Genomic DNA, 22,739 nt, shown 5'->3' on the forward strand with positions numbered 1-22,739 from the left:
GATTAAAGCTATGTATTTAGGGGGGCTGGAGAGATGGCTCAATGGTTAAGAGCATTGCCTGCTCTTCCAAAGGTCCTGAGTTCAATTCCCAGCAACCACATGGTGGCTCACAACCATCTGTAATGAGGTCTGGTGCCCTCTTCTGGCCTGTAGGCATACACGCAGACAGAATATTGTATACATAATAAATAAATAAATACATACATACATACATACATAAACAAACAAATAAATATTTTTTAAAAAGCTATGTATTTAGCATATTGTAAAAGCAATACGTGGGGGAGTGCAGGGCATAGTAAGATTGGTTACATTGTTTCCTTTTTGGGCAGTTCTCCAAATTTATTTGACATTCATCAGGTTAGTTCTCATCCATATTGACTGTCTGTAGATTTTTGAATGTGGTAACAGCTGCATACATTACTAATGTGTAGAGCTTGTTTGGTGAGTCCTCATCATCAATATGTTTTCCAAACAAACGTACCCGGATACGGTATGGAACATTCCTATTCCTTTGGTCCAGATGGCTTTATTGAGCCTGGTATCAATGCACACTTCTGAAGTCCCCATCTCCTTCATGGCAAATTTTCGGATTTCTTTGAGTGCCCTAGGGGCACAATTCTTGAAGCCCATGCCATGGATGTGCTTGTGAAAGTTGATGGTGTATCCTCGGGTCACCACCTCATTGATGGCAGAACGGCCCTTCGTCTCGCCACCCTTTTTGGGGGGAGCCATTCTGCCAGGCTCAAGTTGGAAAAAGGTTACATTGTTTCTTAAAGGCAGGTTAGCTCACACAGATGGAGCACACACTAGGGAAAGAGGCGGACTTCTTTAAGTTATCTCCAGGGGCATTATTAACTTGGTGGAGAGTCTGGCAGCAGCTCAGATTCTGACAGCGAGCATGTTTTCAGTGAAGCCCTTCCCACGCTACATTCCAGCCCATGGCTCATCAGTAAAAGGTGTCCCATGCTTTCCAGGCTCCATACCCTTATGATCTGATGTCAGCCATTCCCCTCACCCTTGAGATACTCTCCATCTCCAAAGATCTTTCCTAACAGAGATTTTAGTTTGTGTCCAAACAAGATACTCTTAGCTTTGCCTCTAATACCCCTAAGACCATTGATTTTCTGAGCTGTCCAATAAAAGCATATTGCAATCCTCGAGAAATGCCTTCATAATAGACTGTTTATTACCACGCAAGAATCTTCCACAGATTTTGGATAGACAGGCTTGTCACCAAGTGGCCATCGGCACCTGGCTTACCCTTGGAAGCTGAGCTATCACAGAATTATTGAAGCACCACAAGGTTCCACACCAGGTTTTTCCCTCCTCAGAGATAAGCCCATATGCTTACTTTATTATATACAAGGCCGGCTAGAAAGGAATGCAAACTCAAAACTGCAAGTGGGGCGCACCTCAGTTTCAACCCTCATTCACCCATAGTCTGACTCCGTGGTTGGAGTCTTACAACTTCCTGTCTTTGCCAGTTTTCCTAAGCACTTCACAGGGATGTTTTCAACCAACTCCTTATCAGACGCTCTTGCATCTTGCTACTGTTTATCTCTCCCCATCCTCCCCAATCCCCTCAGATGTCACAGCAGCCTGGGTATGGAGGTCAGAGGACAACCCTAAGCCTTAGTCCTTGATATCCACCTTGTTCTGAGTCTCATCTCTGTCATTTTGCCTCCAAACACAGGGCTCCAGCTGACCTGCGGGCTTCTACCTCCCTGTGAAAGCATTGGTGTCATAGATGTGCTACTATACCCAGCCTTAATGCTGGAGCTCAGAAAGCAGCTCCTAATGCCTGTGCAGAAAAAGCCTTACTCACGGGGCCAGCTGACCAGCCACTTTTAATTTACTTTATTTTTAAGTAAACATCTGGGCTGCAACGTCCCCTTCTTCCTCTCCTCCCATTCCCTCCCTCCTCCTCCTCTCTCTGTTCCCTTCCCCCAACCAATTATTTCATTTCTGTTTCCGAAAGGGCATGTTTCCGGTGAGTATCCATAGGACTTGGCATATGAAGTTGCAGTAAGACTAAGCACTTCCCCATGTATTAAGGCTGCTACCCAGCCACTTCTAATCTTTTTATTTAGAAGCAGTAGAGTAGAGCCAGGTGTGGCAGAACACACCTTTAATCCCAGCATGTGGGAGGCAGAGATAGGTGGATCTCTGTGAGTTCCAAGCTAGCCTGCTCTACATAGTGAGTTCCACGACACCCAGGGCTACACAGAGAGACCCTGTCTAAAAATGTCAGAGAAGTTATTGCCGAAGTCTGCCTTCAGCCCATCGGGACAGGAATCTGCTCACTCTATAGATAGTTTCTTCTCTTTTGTAATTGCAAATTATTTGTTCATGTCTTTTGTGTATTTCTATTGGATTTTTGTCCATTTTTAAAAAAAATTCCCATCATTTGCCACCTTACTTCCTTTCCCTCGCCTGAACAAGAAAAGTCAGTGTTTTTTATGTAATAGTACAAAATAGTAATTTCTGAGAGGAAAACATTGAAATTTCTCACCTTAGGCTTCTCCTGCAATTCAGATAAGCGCCACTAGGTGGTAGCAGATCTCTTGGCTATGACTTCCACCTCGCATTCAAATTAGTTTCCTGTATTAAAGACAGTGTAGATTTAAATTGCAATTAATTTAAAACGTGATTGAGCATTTAAAACTTTATTAATTATTTTTAATTTAATAATTAGTATGATTTTTAAAAGCCAGGCATGGGAAGGCAAACTTATTTTTTAGATGTATTTACTTTGTTATCTTATGTGTATGGGTGTTTTACCTGTACATATGTTTGTGCACCACGTGTAACCCTGGTGCCTGCAGAGCGTTAGAGCTCCCGGGACTGGAGACACAGATGAAGTGCTTTGAACTGAACTGAGGTGCTCACAAGAGAAACAAGTGCTCTTAAATGTCGAGCAACTCTCCAGGGTTGTGTGCCACCATATCTGGCTACTGTTTAAATACAAATAAAAATCATTTATTTAAAAAAAAGCATAAAAATAAATGTGTGTAAATCTGTCTGTCATTCTTTCTCTAACTGGGTCTTAGCCTTACAATAATTAGGATGTTACTCCTTTATTGTCTCTTATAGTTTCTTATGGGAATGTGTTAGCAAGAACCAGTTGGCTTAGCTCTGAACCTTTAAGCTTGGCAGCCTTAACTTCTTGTGGCTCCTGTCTACTCCAGCATATAGGATGTTGGGGTGTAGGGAATGGCCCGATTACCTTTTTCATTTGTCCATAAGTTTCCATTTTTATTTTTAGAGTTTCACTTTTGTCTGTTTTGTTGGCAAAATCAAGAAATGAAATCTATGATTTGCTGAGACCAAAAATCCCCCCTCTACCAAGCTGGGCTTCAGCTGGAGGGTAGCCGTTTCCCACTGATTCATAGAATGACATCACCCTGTGCCTAGAAGCTTTCTAACTGGAAATGTAGCTGTTTTACATGGGATCCCATTTGACATGAACTAGAGTTACTGCAATTATTTTTCCCCTTTTTTTGGGGGGGGGCACTGGCAATTGAAATGAGGTCCTTAGATGTAGTAAGCAAGCTCTCTACCACTGAACTATCTTACCGGCCCTGATAATAATTTTATTTCTTATTATTTTTCTTTCTTTTTTCTTTCTCCTTTCCTTTCCTTTCCTTTCCTTTCCTTTCCTTTCCTTTCCTTTCCTTTCCTTTCCTTTCCTTTCCTTTCCTTTCCTTTCCTTCCTTCCTTCCTTTCTTTCTTTCTTTCTTTCTTTTTGTTTCTCAAGACAGAGTTTCTCTGTTCTCTGTAGGTCTGTCCTGGAACTAGCTCTGTAGACCAGGCTGGCCTCGGACTCACAGAGATCCCCCTGCCTCTGTGTCCTGAGTGCTGGTATTAAAGGCATGTGCCACCACTGCCCAGCTATTTCTCTATCTTTTACAGTCTTGGGGGATACAATTAATTTTAAAAAGGAAAACTTTAGCTGGGCGGTGGTGGCGCACGCCTTTAATCCCAGCACTCGGGAGGCAGAGGCAGGCAGATCTCTGTGAGTTCGAGACCAGCCTGGTCTACAAGAGCTAGTTCCAGGACAGGCTCCAAAGCCACAGAGAAACCCTGTCTCGAAAAACCAAAAAAAAAAAAGGAAAAAACTTTATTTATAAAGGGAATTGAAATTACACTGTGAAGTTTTGAACAAGAATTGAATAATTCCTTACAGTTTTGAAAACAAATTCCCTTAGCTTTTAAGTTTTCATACAAGTGTATGTTGTATGTTGCACATCCCACAGTTTTTTCCCTAAGACATGTACAGTATGTATGTATGTGTTTGTGACGTGAGTGCACGCTCAGATTGTTTGCAGGTACCTGAGGCCAGAATAGGGTGTCAGATGCCCTGGAGCTGAATTTGCGGGTGGTTGTGAGCTGCCAGGCATGCATGATGGGAAGGAAACCCTGGGCCTCCGCCAGAGCCACAGACCACTTAACCTCTGGGCCATTCCTCCACTCCCTTCCCTCTAGTTCTATTGTAGAATTCCCAAACACTGAAGCAGACTGTGCGACAAGGACCTCTGAACCTCCGTTCAGATCAAGCAATTATTATATATTTCCTATATATATATATTTTAATATTTATACATTTTGGTGCACAGACATACTTGCAGACAAAAATTCCCTACTCAAAAATTAAAATAGAATAAATAAAATTTCAAAAAAATACCCAGCCTTTAAAGGGCGCATTTGCATTTCTCCAGTGCAAGTACAGTGAGTCACGTTTGCTGATGCCAAGTCCCTTGAGAGTCGTGTCATCTAAAAGAGTTTTTATTTCATTTATTTTTTCTTTATCACAGTGCTGGAGATCAAACCAAGGCATTAAACCAAGGCATAACTTTTGTTTGTTTGTTTTTGTTTTGGGGGATCGGATTTCTCTGTCTGTAGATCAGGTTGGCCTTGAACTCACAGAGACCCAACTACCTCTGCCTTCCAAGTATTAGGTTCAATGGCATGAATCATCACTCCCTGGCAAGGTGTAACCCTTGATAGGTAAGTGTGCTACCACACTAAAATAGTCACGACATTAATATGTAATCTTCAAAATATATGTATTTTATGTGTTTATATACATCTAAGTGTATGTATGTGCGTCACATGTGTGTAGGAGCCTGAGGAGGTCAGCAGCGGCAACAGATATTCTGTAAGTGAAGATACAGATGTGGGTACTAGAAATTAAACCTGGGTCTTCTGCAAGAGTAGTAAGGGCTTTTAATTGTTGAACTACCTCTTTAGCCCCAAGAAAGGCCTTCACACATACAGACATAGACAGACAGACAGACAGACCCCCCACATAACTCCAGTACTCAGAGGGCGGATAATTATCTATGTTTGTATGGTTATAAGTATCTCTTTTAAAGGTGGTAATTATCTATGTCTGTGTGGATATATGTATCTCTTTTAAAGGAGGTAATTATCTATGTCTGTTGGATATATGTATCTCTTTTAAAGGAGACCTGGTCCGCTGTCCTTTTAATATGTTGTTATCTTTGTTTTATCAGAGTTTCCTTTGCAGTGTTTAATTGCATGACTGCCAGTTCCGAGCAGCATATGAGGTTTTTCAGAAGTGGCCGTGGTTTGAACCCACAGTCTTTTGGTTTGAACAATTCTTTCATGGCTCAGGAAGACTTGCAACCATTGACTGTCAGATCAGGGAACCTACACCCACACACGAGAAAGCTGAGACCCAGACAGGGTAAGTGTAATGGTTTCCTGTTGTTGCTATAGTGTGTTACCACAGACACAGACACTTCACATGACACAGATGTGTCAGTCACACATCTGGAGGTCGGAAATCCATGTGGGTCCCCTGGATTACATCATAGTGCCAGAAGGCTGGAGACAGAGACACTGGCTTCTTTCCCAGAGTCCGTTTTCCTTGACTTCTGGTTACTTCCACCAGAGCCAGCAGAACGCCATCTTCACCTCTCTCACCCTAACTTCAACTGTCTGCTTCCTTCTGTTGGGTGAAGGAACCCTGAAGATTACACCGGGCCCACTCCAACAATCCAGGACACACTGTTGGTCTTGGGGTCATCAGACAAACAATCTGAGTTCCATAGGCAACCTAGTTACTCCTGGCCATTAACATAACATAGCCACAGACTCTGTGGGCCTGGGCATGGACCTTGTGGGGAGCCGTTATATAAGGCATCTAGTAATTAGGAGTTTCTCACCAGGACCTTTAACACATGGCAGTCTCAGGTGTCTGTTTTGTACTGCAAAAGATAGGCTGAGTAGAATCCTATTCAAGAGCTTAACGATCGAGGTGTTTAAAATCATTGTATGATAACTTTACCTTCAGACAGCTATGTTGAGACAGCAGAAGGCTAGCATGAGTCAGCCCATCTGAAGACAGGTTTTTGTTGTTGTGGTGGTGGTAGTTGTTTTTTGAGACCAGCTTTCTCTGTAGCTTTGGAGCCTGTCCTGGAACTAGCTCCTGTAGACCAGGCTAACCCCTAACTCATACAGATCCACCTGCCTCTGCCTCCCAAGTGCTGGGATTAAAGGCATGCACCACCACCTGGCTGACGGTTAGATTTTGAATCTATTTATTTTTATTTCATGTGTATGTGTATATCTATGCACTTGCACTATGTATGTGCAGTGCCCATAGAGGTCAGAAGAGGGAGGCAGGTCCTACTCTGGCAGTGGAGTTACAGATGAGTCACCAAGTGGTGAGACTCCTTAAATTTGACAGATATCCACTGTCAAGTCTAAGGAGGTTATAACTGTTCTTCCCAGGACTTGGCTATTATCTCAAATTTTCTCTCTGGGACCCTAAAAGTACTTCACCCATATTCAGCAGGAAGCAGTCTAGAGAACACGTTATCCACATTCCCAAGAGAAAAGAGGGTGTGGTGGCCTTTGGTTATATTGTGGGTCATGGATATTTGTTAAATGCTTCCACTCTTGTTTAAAAATTTGGTATGTTGATACCAATTTAAGGTTATTTTTGTTACATCATATTGTATATATGTTTTTGCTCTTGTTTAAGGTTTTGTATCTATGCAGTTCATTTTAAAATGTAAGGTAATGTTGACAGAGGTTTCTTTCCTGCCCAGTCCTGCAGTTGTTCAGCCCCAAAGAAACACACAGAGGTCTACATTGATTATAAACTAGTTGGCCTATTAACTCAGGCTTCTTATTAACTAATCTTACATTTATAGTAACCCATAATTGTATTCTGTGTTTGCCACATGGCTTGGTACCTTTTTTTTTTTTTTTATCAGTGAGGTGTTCTCGTCTTGCTTCCTCTGTGTCTGGGTGACTACTGCAAACTGATCCTTTCCTCTTCCCAGAATTCTCCTGTTCTCATTGCCTCACCTCTACTGCCTGGCTACTGGCCAATTAGTGTTTTATTAAAGTGACAGGATACACACAGCAAGGTAAAGCCGGGTGGTGGTGGCACACATCTTTAATTCCAGCACTCAGGAGGCAGAGGCAGGCAGATCTCAGTGGGTTTGAAGTTAACCTGGTCTGCAGAACAAGTTAAAAGGACAGTTTCCAAAGCTACACAGAGAAACCCTGTCTCGAAAAATAAAAATTAAAAAAAAATATGGTAAAGTTCTAGTTTTTGAAAACTTTTATTATGAACTATTTAGGATAATCAAGAAACACAGGTCAGTAGTTAGTCATCTATAACAATCAAATTTGTAGATATGCTAGGTATGTTTTCTAGATCATATAGAGGTATATTTTAGATAGATGGTCTTCAAATACTTCAAAGACCTATAGAATATGGAATTTAAAATGTTTTGTTAATTTTAAGTTTTTCATGACAATGAGACATATCTGCTCCTGGCAGCACCAACTTATCTTCTTCTGAAAAGATAAGGGCATTGAAGAAACTCCTTATGGAGTTTGCTGTCATTGTGGCAAGGCTAGCCACTGAGCAGAGAAACTACTCTTGCCTTTGACTGCTGACTATGTGCTGCGCAGACTGGACATGTAGGACCCACAAGAAAGTGACTGCTGCAAACTTTGTCAAAGCAAGGTGGAATGGTCATTCAGGGTTCTTGCTTCACAGAAGAAACTGCCAGACATTCTACAAGACACAGAGGAAAGTGACTGACAAACTGCCAATATAGGTGAGACAGTCTTTCAAATTTCCTGCTTCATTGAAAAGTCTGCCAGACACTAGAGACCTGTAGGCTGAAGATGGATGCCCCAACTATGCAAGGGAACTTTGGGCTATGTCTCTGTCATTTCTAGAGATTTTAGAAGTCATTTGCAGTGCACTCTTTGTTTATTTAAATAATAGTATATCCTGCTGGTGCCTTTGATGGAGTTGAAGACTAGATATAGTTGTAGTTTTTCTTAGATATAATAGAAAGTAAGTTAGGTATAAAATTTTGGATTTACTAAGACAGGATAGATTTAAGGTCCCTCTGCTTTAATCTTTATACGCAGAGGCTAACCTGGACTAATCTGGTAACCTGGTAACCAAGCAGTTAGCTGTCCATTGGTGTCTCTTCCTGTCACAGCTGTACAAGGAAAGGAACACTGAAATGACCAATCCACTTTTCCCTTTGAGTTCTTCTTTTCTTTCTCACTCCTTTCTTCTTACAAAACCAACCTTTACCAGGGGGTTATTTATTTTACTTTATACAACAAAGTGTTACCCGATTTTAGAATCATAAAATAAACTGATGTAATTTTGTTCTTTTTTTAAAATTAAATTTTTAGAAGTGTGTGTGTGTGTGCCTGTGCGTCTGTGTGTCTGTGCATGTGTGTGTGCCTGTGTGTGTGTGCCTGTGCATGTGTGTGTGTGCGTGTGTGTGCCTGTGTGTGTGTGTACACATGCCATAGGGAGCATGCTGAGGTCAGAGGACAATCCACTGGTGTCAGCCTCCATGTGGGACCATCTACTCAGGTCCGTAGGCTTAACAGTAAGTCGGCTTCACACTCAGCCTTCTCCCTGGCCCTGTAATTTTGTTCTTGACAGTAGCAAAGAAAGAGGACTAAGTGTTTCCTTGACCAAGCACAGTAGGCCCACCCTTTGGTGAGAACAGAGCCCATAGGCATAGCCAAGAGCTCAAAGAATGAAGACAGACTCTGAATAAGTAAGGAGAGAATTTGTCAAGCAGGGCCTCCCCAAACCAGGATGGCAAGGGGCATGTATTGGGAAAACAAATGCACGCTTACACAGGAAAGACTCCCCATCAGGGGTGCACACTGCTGAGCATGCTCAGTTTGACATCATGCGTGTTACAAAACTAGTAGATGGGAATGCTTCTGGATGGAGAATTTAGCATTGTATTAGCAAAGCTTACACTAGGAGACCTAAAAGAATCAGAGTGACCTTGTGATTTGTGCTGATTTTTTTTCTTATAATTTCTTTTATCAGTCATTTTAACATTTACATTGTTAAATTCTCTGGAAAACACAGCACACTTGAGTTCATCATCTACCCTTGGACTTGTACTCAAGCGTAAGACAAATGAGCACCATGAGTTCAAATGTATCCCTGAATCATTACTGACATCCAAAGTCAGATGAATAACAACAAAATCTCAAGGGAATTTGTGAAAACATGAAAATCAACCCAGGAACACAAACCACCACCCTTATGTGTAAAGCATGCTCAAACATGGCCTGATGTTTCAATAGCCAATAGGAAAATTTTATGATGGAGGCTCCATTGTATACATTACAGAAGAAAAATACCTACCACTAGGTACAGACAAAACAGAATATGAACAAACGTCATAGAAGGAATATAAGGTCTACAAAATGAACTTCACTAAATGGATTTGCCATGCACACAGCACACTTTAGTGACTCCCTCAAATATTTTAAAATAGAATCCACAATACAATGATCTCCTCCATCAGTCTTGAATGAACATGGTATGTAATTTACTTCCTTTAATGCTATGATGAAAAACAGTTTTTCTTGAAGCTAAAAAAATCTGTGATGTTTAATGTCATTAACAGAATTTTTTCATGAATAGGAATGTCTTCTTTATGAGTTTGTTCCTATTGCAGACTTAAAACTGACCTAAATAGAATTTAAAACATTTATAGCACTAGAGTCATGGCGAGGTGACTAAGAAATGTTCATTCCCAAGACTAGGGTCAAATTTTTAACATCTTCCTGTAATTCCTGCTACAAGAAGTGATACTTTTCTCAAGATACAGAATGCATATTCAAATAGACACACATACACACACAACCACATAATTACAAGTAAAACAACTTTTTAATCAGTTTTCACTCATGAACATATTTCTCCTGTAAGCATTCATCACTCTACATGAGGAGTTGAGGCATCTGACAGCTCACTTACAAAGTTTTTCTTCATGAAATGGTTCATGAAAGAGAAAGCAAATTTAAGCTTGGAGTAAGAGAAATTAAGTCCTTCTAATTTGGTGGTATCATTTGGGAAGATTTAGGACATGCTGAAGGAAATATGTCACTGAGAGTAGGCTGTGAGAATTTACATCCATACACCAGTTCCAGTTCCCACTCTCTGTTTCATGCAGGAGATTAAGGATGTGAGTTCTTTAGCTCTTGCTTCAGGTGCCATGTCTGACAATTTTTGCCATGGAACTTTCATGGTGATCCTTTTATCTTCAAGGACCAAGGGCCAAATTAAATGCATTTATAATTTGAAATAGAGATATAACAACAAAAAAGGAGTGATTACACATCCTTAAATATTTATACCTGAATTACTTTTGCCTTGCAATTGAAGAGAAGTATACAATCTAAAAGGGTTTCATTATCATTCAGATTCATAGCACAAGAGTTACAGTTCTGGAGGGAAAGGTACCCTTACTGCCTGAAGTCAGGAAACACCTACAGTTCTGAAGAGAAGGGCACCACACTGGATGAGGCAATAATGTTCCTCTCTGACAGAGAGCCATCCCAGCTGAGATCTGCTCCATTCTTCTAAGAGTTTCCCAGCAGACATGTCTGTTACTGATCTGCTCCACTCCCCTAACGGAGTGCTTCAAAAGAGGTGTCCATTGCTGCTGTGCTCCTCTGGGCTAAATGAGTTTCCAAGTAGAAGTATCAATTATATCTCAATTCAACTCCACTAGGGAGTTTCTGATCCATTCCAGTGAAAGAATCTCTTCTAAGGAGATTTTGAAGGTGGAAACTGGTCAGATCTCAATCCCTGAGTTGAACAAGCTGAGACATGGGCTGGATTTTGTGCTCAGAGATTGGTTGGTTTTGTGCTCAGTTGGACAAGGGTAGAGTGTGTTTCTTTTTTTGTTTTTGTTTTTGTTTTTGAGACAGGGTTTCCCTGTAGTTTCTAGAGCCTGTCCTGGAACTAGCTCTTGTAGACCAGGCTGGCCTCGAACTCAGAGATCCACCTGCCTATGCCTCCCGAGTGCTGGGATTACAGGTGTGTGCCACCAGCGCCCGGCTTCTTGTTTTTTGTTTTTGTTTTTCGTAGAGTTGTTTCTTTAGCTCTAGTTTGAGAGCCAAAGTGTATTTCTTTCACTGGCTTTTGACTCTGTCTTCAGGGTGATGTTGTCTCTATAAGTAGCTCAAGATTCAGGGACAAAGTGTTTCCTTTGGATCTCATTTCAGTACCACGGTGTGATTCTTTGACTGGCTCTTTCTCTTGCCCACAGGTCAGCATAAATTCAATAATTACGTTTTGTCCATTAGTTTGCTTGTGCAAAAAAAAGGTATTATATTCAATAGATTATTGATACTATCAAATTTTTTCTACAGAATGAATGCTGTTAGTTGTTTGATTGTAAGTGTATTTGCTTACGATCTTGAAAAATAATTTAGAATAAGCCCTCGGGTTGTTCTTCAGGTACATAAAGGCTATTGTAATTTTCAAAAGCTTTCTCAGATTGATTACACAAAAAAGTTTATTTATAGAATTTCGCTGCACTATGATTTTTGTCATGTTTTTGAAGACTACATTTATTAAAATTATAGTTCCTTCCTCAATGGTTTATTTAATGTATTTGTAAATTATTGTGACAAAGGATTTACCACATAGATTCTATCCATGGTTTTTCTCCTATATGTGTACATTTATGCACTTGAAGATGAATGAGACATGAAAAGGCGTTATCACACTGATTTCATTCATACTGTTTTTAGGCCTTGGAAGATTACTGTCATCTGCAAAGGCTTTACCACACTGAATACATCCAAGGGGTTTCTCTCTTTTGTATGTTCTTTTATGCATTTGAAGATCACTGTGCTGTGCAAAGCTCTTACCACACTGATACCCTTCAAAGTGTTTCTATCTAGGGTGAGATCTTTTATGCATTTTAAGATTACCAGAAGCTGCAAATGCCTTCCCACACTCATTACATTCATATGGTTTCTCTCCAGTGTGTGTTCTTTTATGCACTTGAAGAGTCCTGTGAACTGCAAAGGCCTTCCCACACTGATTACATTCATAGGGCTTCTCTCCAGTATGTGTTTTTTTATGATGTTGAAGACCATTGTACTGTGCAAAGGCCTTCCCACAGTGATTACATTCATAGGGTTTCTTTCCAGTATGTGTTTCTTTATGGATCTGAAGATTGCTGTGAGCTGCAAAGGCCTTACCGCACTGATCACACGCATATGGTTTTTCTCCAGTGTGTGTTCTTTTATGGCATTGAAGAGCACTGTACTGTGCAAAGGCCTTTCCACAGTGATTACATTCATAGGGTTTCTCTCCAGTATGTGTTCTTTTATGGTTTTGAAGAGTACTATGAACTGAAAAGGTCTTACCACACTGATTACATTCATAGGGTTTCTCTCCAGTGTGTGTTCTTTTATGCCTTTGAAGAGGACTAGATTGTGCAAAGGCCTTACCACACTGATTACATTCATAGGGTTTCTCTCCAGTATGTATTCTTTTATGGCTTTGAAGATGACTGTGTTGTGCAAAGGCCTTACCACACTGATTACATTCATAGGGTTTCTCTCCAGTCTGTGTTCTTTCATTCCATTTTACGTGACTGTCATATGTCAAGGGTTTACCACATTGAATATATACTGAAAGTTTCTCTCCAGTTTGAATTCTTCCAATCCTTTTATGTCTTCTAGAAAATAAACAATGTTCTTTAGTATTACAGTCTTCCCAAATGCATCCTACAGAAGCGAGGTTCCTGTAGGTCTCCAGCATCACATCTTTGTAGAGATTCTTCTGGGAAGGATCCAGCAAATCCCACTCTTCCCGAGTGAAGTTGATATGCACATCATCATAGGTCACTGCCTTCATGTTGTTGATCCCCAGCTCGCCAAAGCTTTCAGTTCATCACCTGCCAGCAGCGGCAAATTCACCACAGCACAGGAAACCACTTAAGACAGCTCCTCTGCAAAGCCGAGTCTGCACGTGGCTGCCCGGAAGAGCCCTGCACTGCGTATCTTTGTGCTGATTTTTTGCATTTTATTGGAGGACAGTCCAAAAAAGAAAGAAAAAGAAAGAAATTGAACCACCAAATAATTGGCTCATTTGAGGACAAGGTGAAAATGTCACCTTATAAATGTCACAACTAGACTCAGCAAGCTCCGGCAAGTATTTTCTGCTCTGCTCCAAAGAGTCGCCTTGGCTTTGGTAGTAAAAATCATCAGTTACCCTCCACCCCTCATGGCTTCGGAGACTGAACCCAGGGCCTCAGCATATGCTAAGTCAGACACAGCCTGTTTTATCTAAAGGCTTTCACTGAATTGAAATGTTGACTTCACGGCAGACTTCCAAGTTCTTTCTGCTGTGATTGCTTGGCTAACTCTCCAGTGATTAATCTCCAGCCAAGTCAGGGAAATTTTTCAGTTTGACTTTTACGCTGTTGAATTTTAAAGAATCCTGTGGCTGCTTCGTGATAATTTTCTATTACAGGAGAAAGTTAAAGCCCTTCTCCCCCAGAGACAAAGAACTAAGTGTAGTTTCCTATGCTCTTGATTAGCTTTAGCAGCCAGGACCTCGCCCTGCAGTGGTGGAGCAAACAGCCAGGACCCCGCTGGGAAGTGGTGGTGCACACCTTTAATTCCAGCATTCGGGAGGCAGAGGCAGGAGAATCTCTGTGAGTTCCAGGCCAGACTGGTTTACAGAGTGAGTTCCAGGACCACCAGGATGGTTACACAGAGAAACCTTGTCTTGAAAAATCAATAAAATAAACAAACAAAAACAACCACCATGACCTTTCATGGGTTTTCTCTTCACCGCACATTTATCCCTGCAGGGAGGTATTATATTTTATTTAGATTTATTTTAATTTTGTGTGTGCACACACACCGGTCTGTGACTGTGAATGACCTTGGAGGCCAGAAGAAGGAGTTAGGTCCCCTGGGGCTGGAGTTACAGGTGGTTGTGAGCCTTCCCAGGAAGGCAGTGGGAAGAGAACTTAGGTCCTCGGTAGAAGCAGCAACCCCCTCTTAGCTGCTTCTGTTAAATGACCATGGCATAGGTGTCAGAATAAATGGGATAAAATTGATGTCAACAAGAGATGATTCTGGCACAGGGCAGAATCAGGAATTCTTTATGTTACTTTTACTTTTCAAATTTTTTGTAATTTTGAAGTTATTTCTAAAATAATAATAATAATAATAATAATAATAATAATCCCCAATTAACAAAGGGAAACCATGGCTACAACATCATCATAGCTAATAACCCTGATGACAGGTTTCTTTCTGTTTTATTGTAAGTCACCCTTCTAGAAGTTATTTTTGTTATCTTTATTTTGTGGTGCTGAGGCTCAAACCCAGGAGCTGGTGAGTGCTGGGCAAACACTAGCACGGAATGACATCTCCAGCTTTGCTTCTTATCTAATTGGAAGGGGGAGTTTTATCTTTATGGAAAGAAGTTAATGGAAAATGAAACCCAGGAAAAGATTAAAAAGGAAATAAAATGATGCCCAATTCTAAGACCTAGACATAATCACTGTCAGAAGACCAAGCTCTTTTTTCCACGCACCAGACACTGCCACGCATGTGGAGAGGCACGTACACATGCCCATCACTAAAAAGCCAATGCTAATGGTCTGTAGCAGAACCACCAGACCCCACACTCCCTCCGAACTCCCCCGCCTGCCTTGTCTCATCTGCCAGCAGGTTGCTCCTCCCCCCCCCCCAACACTTGGTCATTTCTGCCTTTCTCCCAGCGTCATTTGATCCACCACTGCTGTTGACATGAAAGGGGATCACATTTTGCTCCCCCACCCCATCAAGAAAGTATGGGTTTCATTTGATGTTTGATCTTAAAAGATGTGGTTTGACTTGCTGGGTGACAGATTGACCCATTTATCACAGACCATGATCTCCCAGCATGCCCTGTGGGCTACAGGCCTGCCTGACACCGGCTATGACAACTACAGGGCAGCCTCTGGGTCTGTTTTTTTTTTGGGGGGGGGGGGTTCTTGGATGCTGAGGCAAGGTGAGGTAGGTAGTGAAGCCCTGTTTAACAACCCTGTGAGGGATAAAGCTCAGATGGCTCTTGGTTGGGTATCATCCAAACTTGAAAAACCGGCTTCCCAACATTTTGTGTCCAGGTGCCATAGCATGAATCCCTTTCTGTTTAAGCAACACAGAGTGGATTCTGTTGTTTCCAGTGATAGAAGACACCATTGAATTCCATACTTGCTAAGTATTTAAAAGTAAATCTCATGATTTTGGTGCTTATCTGTATTTTGCCCACATTCTTGAAGGTGATACTTTTTCTTTCGTTTTTTTCCCCCTCTTTCTTCTGTGTGAGACAGGGACTTCCCTCTGTAGGTCAGGCTGGTTCCAAATTGTTGATTTGCTCCCTCCTGAATGCTGGCATTATCAGAGTGTGATACCACACCTGTTCTTTATTTATTTAAGATTTATTATGTTTAAAGATGCGCGTGCGTGCACGCGTGCGTGCGTGCGTGTGTGTGTGTGTGTGTGTGTGTGTGTGTGTGCTTGGCACATATATTGGTGCCCAAGGAGGTCAGACAATGGGCGGGATCCCCTAGAGCTGGAGTTAGTGGCAATTGTGAGCTGCTTGGTGTGGTTGCTGGGAACTGAACTCAGGGCCTCTGGAAAAGCAATAAGCAGTCTTAACCGCTGAGCCATCTCTCTAACCTTATACCCACCTTTTAAAGTTTAACTGTCATCTTTTTTTTTCAATGTTAGGCATTGAACTCAGGATCTCTGTACACCACTAATTTTATAGCAATTACTAGGTTTGGTACCTAGCCATAGTTTGAAGCTTTAGTAGAGGTCCTGTACCTTCTTTACATAGGAAACTGAAGCAAAGTAAGTTTGCTATACTGGTTGAAATCCTGCTCTCCGTTTTCCAATAATTCACAAAGTCAATGGGTTCATGAATAAATAAATCAAAATGTTTCATAAACTCTGGGCTACTCTGAACTATAGAAAAGCTTTAAGGGGGTGGGGTGACTGCCTGAATTGAGTGAGTCTCGTCTTAAATAATGTGTAGCCCGGTGGTGGTGGTGGTGCACACTTTTAATCTCAACATTCGGGATGCAGAGGCAGGTGGATTTCTGTGAGTTCAGGACCAGCCTGGTCTACAGGACAGGCTCCCAAGCTACAGAGAAACCCGGTCTCAAAAAAAAAATACTTATTTGTTTAAAAATTCAGCAACATGTTTCCTTTAAATTCTTTTATTTTTAAAGACGTTCTATTGCATATATTTAAGTTTGCAACATGATGCTGTAGGATGGGAGGCAAATTAACATAGCCATCATTTCATAGAGCTGCCTGAATCCATTTTGTGCTACTGTAAGAGAATATCTAAGACCGCGTGATTTAAAAGAACTGAGATTTATTTCCTGCAATTCTAGAGTTTGAGAAGTTCAGAGTCAAAGAGCCCACACTTGATAAGGTCCTTCTTACCCTGTTATCTCCTGAAAGATAAGACAAGAAAGCACGGGCTTGCTTACGTGCTTACGCAAGGTACACGTGAGCGAGGAGGGTGGGAGGACAGGAGAGGAGAGAGGAGACTGGCTCGGACGGGTCTGGTCGGCAGGAACCCAACTCACATTCCAAGATAAAAGCACTAAGGCACCCGTGACTGTAGCGTTAAGGAGGTCCACGAGAGTCCGTAAAAAAGGATAACAAATGTTTACTGTGGAACACTCACAATAAGAGCCGCAGCGTTCCTCTGCTCTGTGGGCGCTGGGAACTGGGAACCAAACTCCAGCAACCAACCAAAAGAAAGGGAAAAAGGGATGACCAGGCTTCCGGTCTGTGCGAATAGTGCCTCAGACCGCGCCCCAGTGGGCCGGTATTCCAAAGATTATTTATTGGCTGAATGAATTTCCACAACACATGAGGAACTGATTTCACCTGCTTTTGTTTATTTTCTTTTTTTTAAGGCAGGATTTCAGTACGCAGCCGCACAGGTCTGGAACTCGATCTGTAGATTGAACTGTAAAATTCACGTGGCCTGGAACTTACAGAGACCCACCTGCTTCTGCTTCCAGAGTGTTGGCTGTTGGCTTTAAAGGTGTGCACCACCACACCCAGCCCTGAGTACCTCTTAAAGGTTCCTTCTCACAATGCTGCTTCCTCCAGGACAAGTTTGTGCTGTGTGACTTGGGAGGACATATTCAAGCCACGGTCCAACTATTTGTTTATCTATTTATCCCTTTTCAGCAAGAAGGCCAAAATAAATTCATTCAGCAGGAATCCTAGATATAACACTCGGGATTACTTTAGTCATTGTGCTGGGCATTACTTTCTAGGAGTTTTCATCTTTCTTAGTACTAATAGTATTCTTTAAAAAAAATCAGTAACATATCAGGCATGGTGTGGTGCACATCTGTAATCCCAGCACTTGGAAGGCACAGGCAAGAGGATGGAGGGACCAAGGCCAAGGCCATCCTTAAGTAGACAGTGAGTTTGTGGTCAGCCTGGGCTACGTGAGACCCTGTCCTGAAATAAAAACAAAGAAGCAAACAAAATAAAACAAACAAGCAAAAACAACCACCAAAAGCAACAACAAAAACTCAACCAAACAAACAAGAAAAACCACTGAACCCAAGACGAAATCAGCACCAGCCACTCATTCGTCTTCTCGAGTAAGCTCCGAGTAGAATGTGAATGTTGCTGACTGTCAGAGAGAAGGGAACAGTCGAAGAGATTTGGGGCTGCAGGTTTAATGTCCAGGGAGAGGACCACATTCTTTCTAAAACATGTCTTGATGCTTTCGTCAGGTGTCAAGAGCTATATTGAACCCAAGGGCTTTTCCTGGGATTTCATCTCTTCTCTGTGTTCAGTAACCATGCAGGCAGGCATTTGTCTTCCAAATTCAAGGACTTCAGTTCTGGAGTTAATGGATTTTCAGCTGCTAGGCACCTGTGGTAGTCAGTCACCCAGGTGGTGAGCTCACCCACATTCCTGAGATAGGCAGCAAACTCTGGCCCTCCAGTCTGTAGGAGCTCTTTTCCTTCCTTCCTCCTTCCTTCCTTCCTTCCATCCTTCCTTCCTTCCTTCCTTCCTTCCTTCCTTCCTTCCTTCCTTCCTTCCTTCCTCCCTTTTTTCCTTTCTCCTTTCTGCCTGCCTTCCTTCCTTCCTTTCCTCTTCCTCCTGCTTTTGATTTTTTTGAGACAAGGTTTCTCTATGTAACAGTCCTGGCTGTCCTAGAACTCACTAGGTAAACCAGGCTGACCTAGAACTCACAGAGATCTGCCTGCTTCTGGCTCCCAAGTGCTGGATTAAAGGGGTGAGCCATCACCACCTAGCTATTATTTATTTTTAATTGTTATTTCATTACATTATTTTACATGTGCATGTTTTGCCAGCATATATATCTATGTGCTACATGCCTAGCACCCTGGGAGGTCAGAAGAGGGTGTTTGGTCCCCTGGGAGTGGTACTTGGGATCAAATTCTGCTCCCTCTGCAAGAGCAGCCAGTGCCCTTAACCAATGAACCATCTCTCCAGCTCCAGGAGCTCTTAACATAAACAGATGGTCTTGATTTCTTCTACTCCAACCTTGCAGGCTCAGGGGAGGAGAGGAATGAGTAGCAATCCCCAGCCAAGGGAAATCCACCCCAGACTCATGTGATATTTGTGGTAGGGCTTTCCCTTCAAGTTCCTGATATGTCCTCGGGCTAGTCATGGCCAGCTGGCCCTGTGGACCTTTACCGATTCATTCCCCAGGTCTCACCCCACTTGCTGAACACTGAAATGCCCTTCCCTCTCTTCTCAGAATGAGCATATTCCGTGACTGGTCTCATCCTCGCTTGCATGCCGGACCCCATCTCACTCTGCTTAACAGCCCACTTGTTGACACTCAGACAACCCTTGGGGTTTCCATTTGTCTGCATCAGGAACCCAGGCTCTCCTGGAGGTTTCACTACAACTGCCTCCTACTCCTGTTCCCCCAGTTCCATACATGTCTGATGTCTGTGTCTGCCTTTGTCCTTAGTGGACTCTAAAACGATCAGCCAAGGCATATCACTTCTTCTGGTGATTTACTCTGCACCCTTGCTGATATTCTGTCCCTCCAGGTTTAATGATCATTTTTCCACTCCCCCTCTTAGTCTGTCCTTCCTTCCTTTCCTCCTGTCTCTTCCCTTTCACAGGGCCTTGCTATGTAGCTCAGGATGGCCACCATTGCTCAATCCTCCAGCCTCGGCTTCCAGACTACTAGGGTTACATGCAATATGCTAGCTACCCCATCCAGTTTAACACTAATGATTTCTTTTTTAAAAAATATTTATTTATTTAGTTATTATGTATACAATATTCTCTCTGCATGTATGCCTGAAGGCCAGAAGAGGGCCCCAGACCTCATTACAGATGGTTGTGAGCCACCATGTGGTTGCTGGGAATTGAACTCAGGACCTTTGGAAGAGCAGGAAATGCTCTTAACCGTTGAGCCATCTCTCCAGCCCCAACACTAATGATTTCAAACATGGGTGACAGGCAGAAAGAAACTCAGGCTCTGGGCAGAGGCAGACATAGCCATGTGTCTTTAACCAGGACAGAAGGCAGCATTGCCCCCAAAGGTGACTTTCAGAGGGATAGTTTCAACATAGCCCGGCTTTCCCCAAGTTTGAGACACTACCACAATAGAATAGCCTAAGTTTCTGAGACTGTAAGTCAGCCCCAATTAAATGCTTTCTTTCATGGTGTCTCTTCACAGCAAAAACAAAACAAAGACAAAAAGCAACAAACAGACAAAGAAAACAGTGAAGAAGACAGTGATCATAGATTTATCTAGTGTAACCTTTTATGAAAGAGGAAACCAAACGCCAGTGTGATGAAGCTACTGTCCATTAGGTTTCTGCTGCTAAGGGATAGGTTGGTCTATCACGGCTCAGAACATAGGGTTCTGTAGCCAAACAAAGTCCAGCATGAGTCAGAACACAGGGTTTACACTTTCCCACACGGATCTGGAGAGAACACTGGCTAAGACCTGCTCCTGGGAAGAACGAGTGTTGGAAGGAAGGGTTCCACAGTGAGAATCAGAATGGATGTCTGAGATGGTCTCTGTCTGATGTCTTAAAGCAGAAAAGTTCAGGAAAAGCAATGATCCATAGGATAGACCTGGACTGGGAGGATAGTTCAGGAGTAGAGTGCTTGCTTTCTATGCTGTAAACCCCGAGTTCAGTTCCTAGCACTGAAAAATAATTGTTTTCTGCAGTTGCTAAAATAAATGACCACAAACCCAGTGGCTTAAAATAACACACGTTTATTATCTTACAGTTAAAGAGATCAGAAGTCTTCAAAGGGTCTCCCTGGGCTGACACCCACGTCTCCACCTCTGTGTTCCTTCCTGGAGATTCCTGGGAAGAATCGGGACTCTTACTCTGCCAGCTTCCAGAAACAACCCACACCCTGTTGTCTCTCACTTCCTCCCACACACAAAGTGGGGGTGGATGGTCTGCAGCCTTCCTCCCGCTGTGCCACCTGTCACGATCGTTCTGTAGGCTCCGACCTCAGGATTGACTGGAAAGAATCTTAATTCAATCAGCAACTTAGATCTCTGTGGCTTTGACGCAACCACGTGCTTTGGAGTTGTGATCGTGGCATCTTTGGCTGAATATTATTTTGTCTAGCACACAGGTCCGCACAGGCTTGTCAGTATCTTACCCCGTTCCTTATTCGTGTCTGCTCTATAGGCTTGTTAACATCCAGAGTCTCTGTATCGACACATTTGGGCAGCAGTCAAGGGGTCACCACATGGAGGGTTCATAGTCTCCTGGTCCCTAGGATGGACCTGGAGGGAGCTGAGGGAGCTTGCAGGCCTAGGAAGGGTCAGTCAGTTGAGACAGTGATTATCCATGGAAACCACCACGGATCCCATGGTTGGGATGGCTCGGGGATACAGTACTTTCGTGGTTTGGCTATGGTTTCCAAGGGGTCTATTGTTGGGGGCCTGACCCCTAATGTGCTGGTGCTGAGAGGTGGGGCCTTGTGGGAGGACTTTAGGTCCCTGGGGATCTGCTTTTTGAGGAGTTAAGGTAGTTCTTATGGAGTCCCTGGAGTCTCATGAGTGAGTTGTCATGAGTAAAGCTTGAATCACCCTCTGGATTCTATTTTGATGTGTAATCCCTTCCTTCTAGTGCTTTCTTGCCATTGTGGTGACCAATGACAGTCATATTGTCTTGGCCCAGGAACCAGCAGAACTATGAATTAAGTAAACCTCTTTTCTCTATAACGTTAGCTTACTTGGCTATTCTGTTACAGCAACAGAAAATGGACTGCCACAGATACACAAGAAAAAGGCAGCACAGAGACAGGATTACTGACAGCTAGGCAAGGTGGCTTGAGCGGTGCTAAGAGATGTCCTTGACTGAAGGCTCACCCCATCATGTTACAACTTGCCTGGAAAGAGGAAGGGGGGGGGGGGACACACCACATTTTTGAGCTGATACTTAAAAAATCTAATTCGAATGAGAAAACTCTGAAATTCCTCAGGGGGGGGAAAAAAAACCATTAACTTAACTATAGTTTTGGTTGCTGCCAGAATAGGAATTTTAGATAAAAAGTTGGTTGCTATGGAGACACAATGAAATTCCTCTCTTATCTCTGTGATTGAATGCAGAGTTGGGCCTGGTGTGGTGGTCCCGTCTTCCTTTCTGTTGAGGGTAGGATGTTCCTAAGGATCATTTGCTTCGCAAGTCCCTGTCATAGCGAACACATTGCAACAGCCAGTCTGGTGTTTTCCATGATGAGCCTCAGCGTCTCCTCACGGGATGAGGAGAGCGCTTGAGGAAGAGGGGACGGTGTGCACTGTAATCAGGACAGGAAGGATGAACGTGTGACCGCTTCTTTCCCCACAGTTTTTGAAAAGCCACTCAACATTTGGCTGCTATTTTGCTCGTTTGTTTATTTATTCTAGGGCCAGGTGAAATATTAAAAATGAACCCTCACTCAGCCTGGCATTTTGCTCAGAGGTGACAGCAGATGACAGCAGGCTCTGCCAGGCTGTGCCCTCTCTGGCTGCAGTGTTGGTATCTCACCAGGGCAGCTCTGTGTTCTGTGACCAGGCTACTCTCTCTCTACTGTGCCATCAATACCCTTCACGATCAAAATGCCAACTGTTACCCTAAAAACCCTCGGAAGGAAGTGGTCGGGGAGGACCCACCACAAACTGTAAATTCAGGCCACGGACGGATTTACGTTATATGGCTTGGTCTTGAGGTCAGCACAGCTCAGTGGGATCTGGTCTGAGAAACTGTCAACCAGCAATGGTGGTGGAAGCGATACTCTTACCATAGAGACAGAACACTGGGTTTTGGGGGTGCTAGTAGGACGTGGCTCCTGCTGATGCCTTGACCTGGGTCTCAGAAATTCTGGACTTATTCTGA

General features: G+C 42.8%; 1 protein-coding gene and 1 pseudogene across 1 annotated transcript; both read right to left on the reverse strand.

Moving 5' to 3' along the window:
- Positions 1–361: 361 nt before the first annotated feature.
- LOC119825381 lies at positions 362–744 on the reverse strand (annotated as a pseudogene).
- Positions 745–1,001: 257 nt separating this feature from the next.
- Positions 1,002–13,210, reverse strand: LOC119824258 (zinc finger protein 120-like). The gene is made up of 3 exons (XM_042055819.1): positions 13,021–13,210; positions 12,277–12,936; positions 1,002–1,132 (listed from the first exon to the last, which is right to left on the reverse strand). The coding sequence occupies exons 1-3, from the start codon at positions 13,208–13,210 to the stop codon at positions 1,002–1,004; spliced, it is 981 nt and encodes a 326-aa protein (XP_041911753.1).
- Positions 13,211–22,739: the final 9,529 nt, after the last annotated feature.

The sequence above is a fragment of the Arvicola amphibius genome, chromosome 10, assembly GCF_903992535.2.
Source record: "Arvicola amphibius chromosome 10, mArvAmp1.2, whole genome shotgun sequence".
NCBI lineage: Eukaryota > Metazoa > Chordata > Mammalia > Rodentia > Cricetidae > Arvicola > Arvicola amphibius.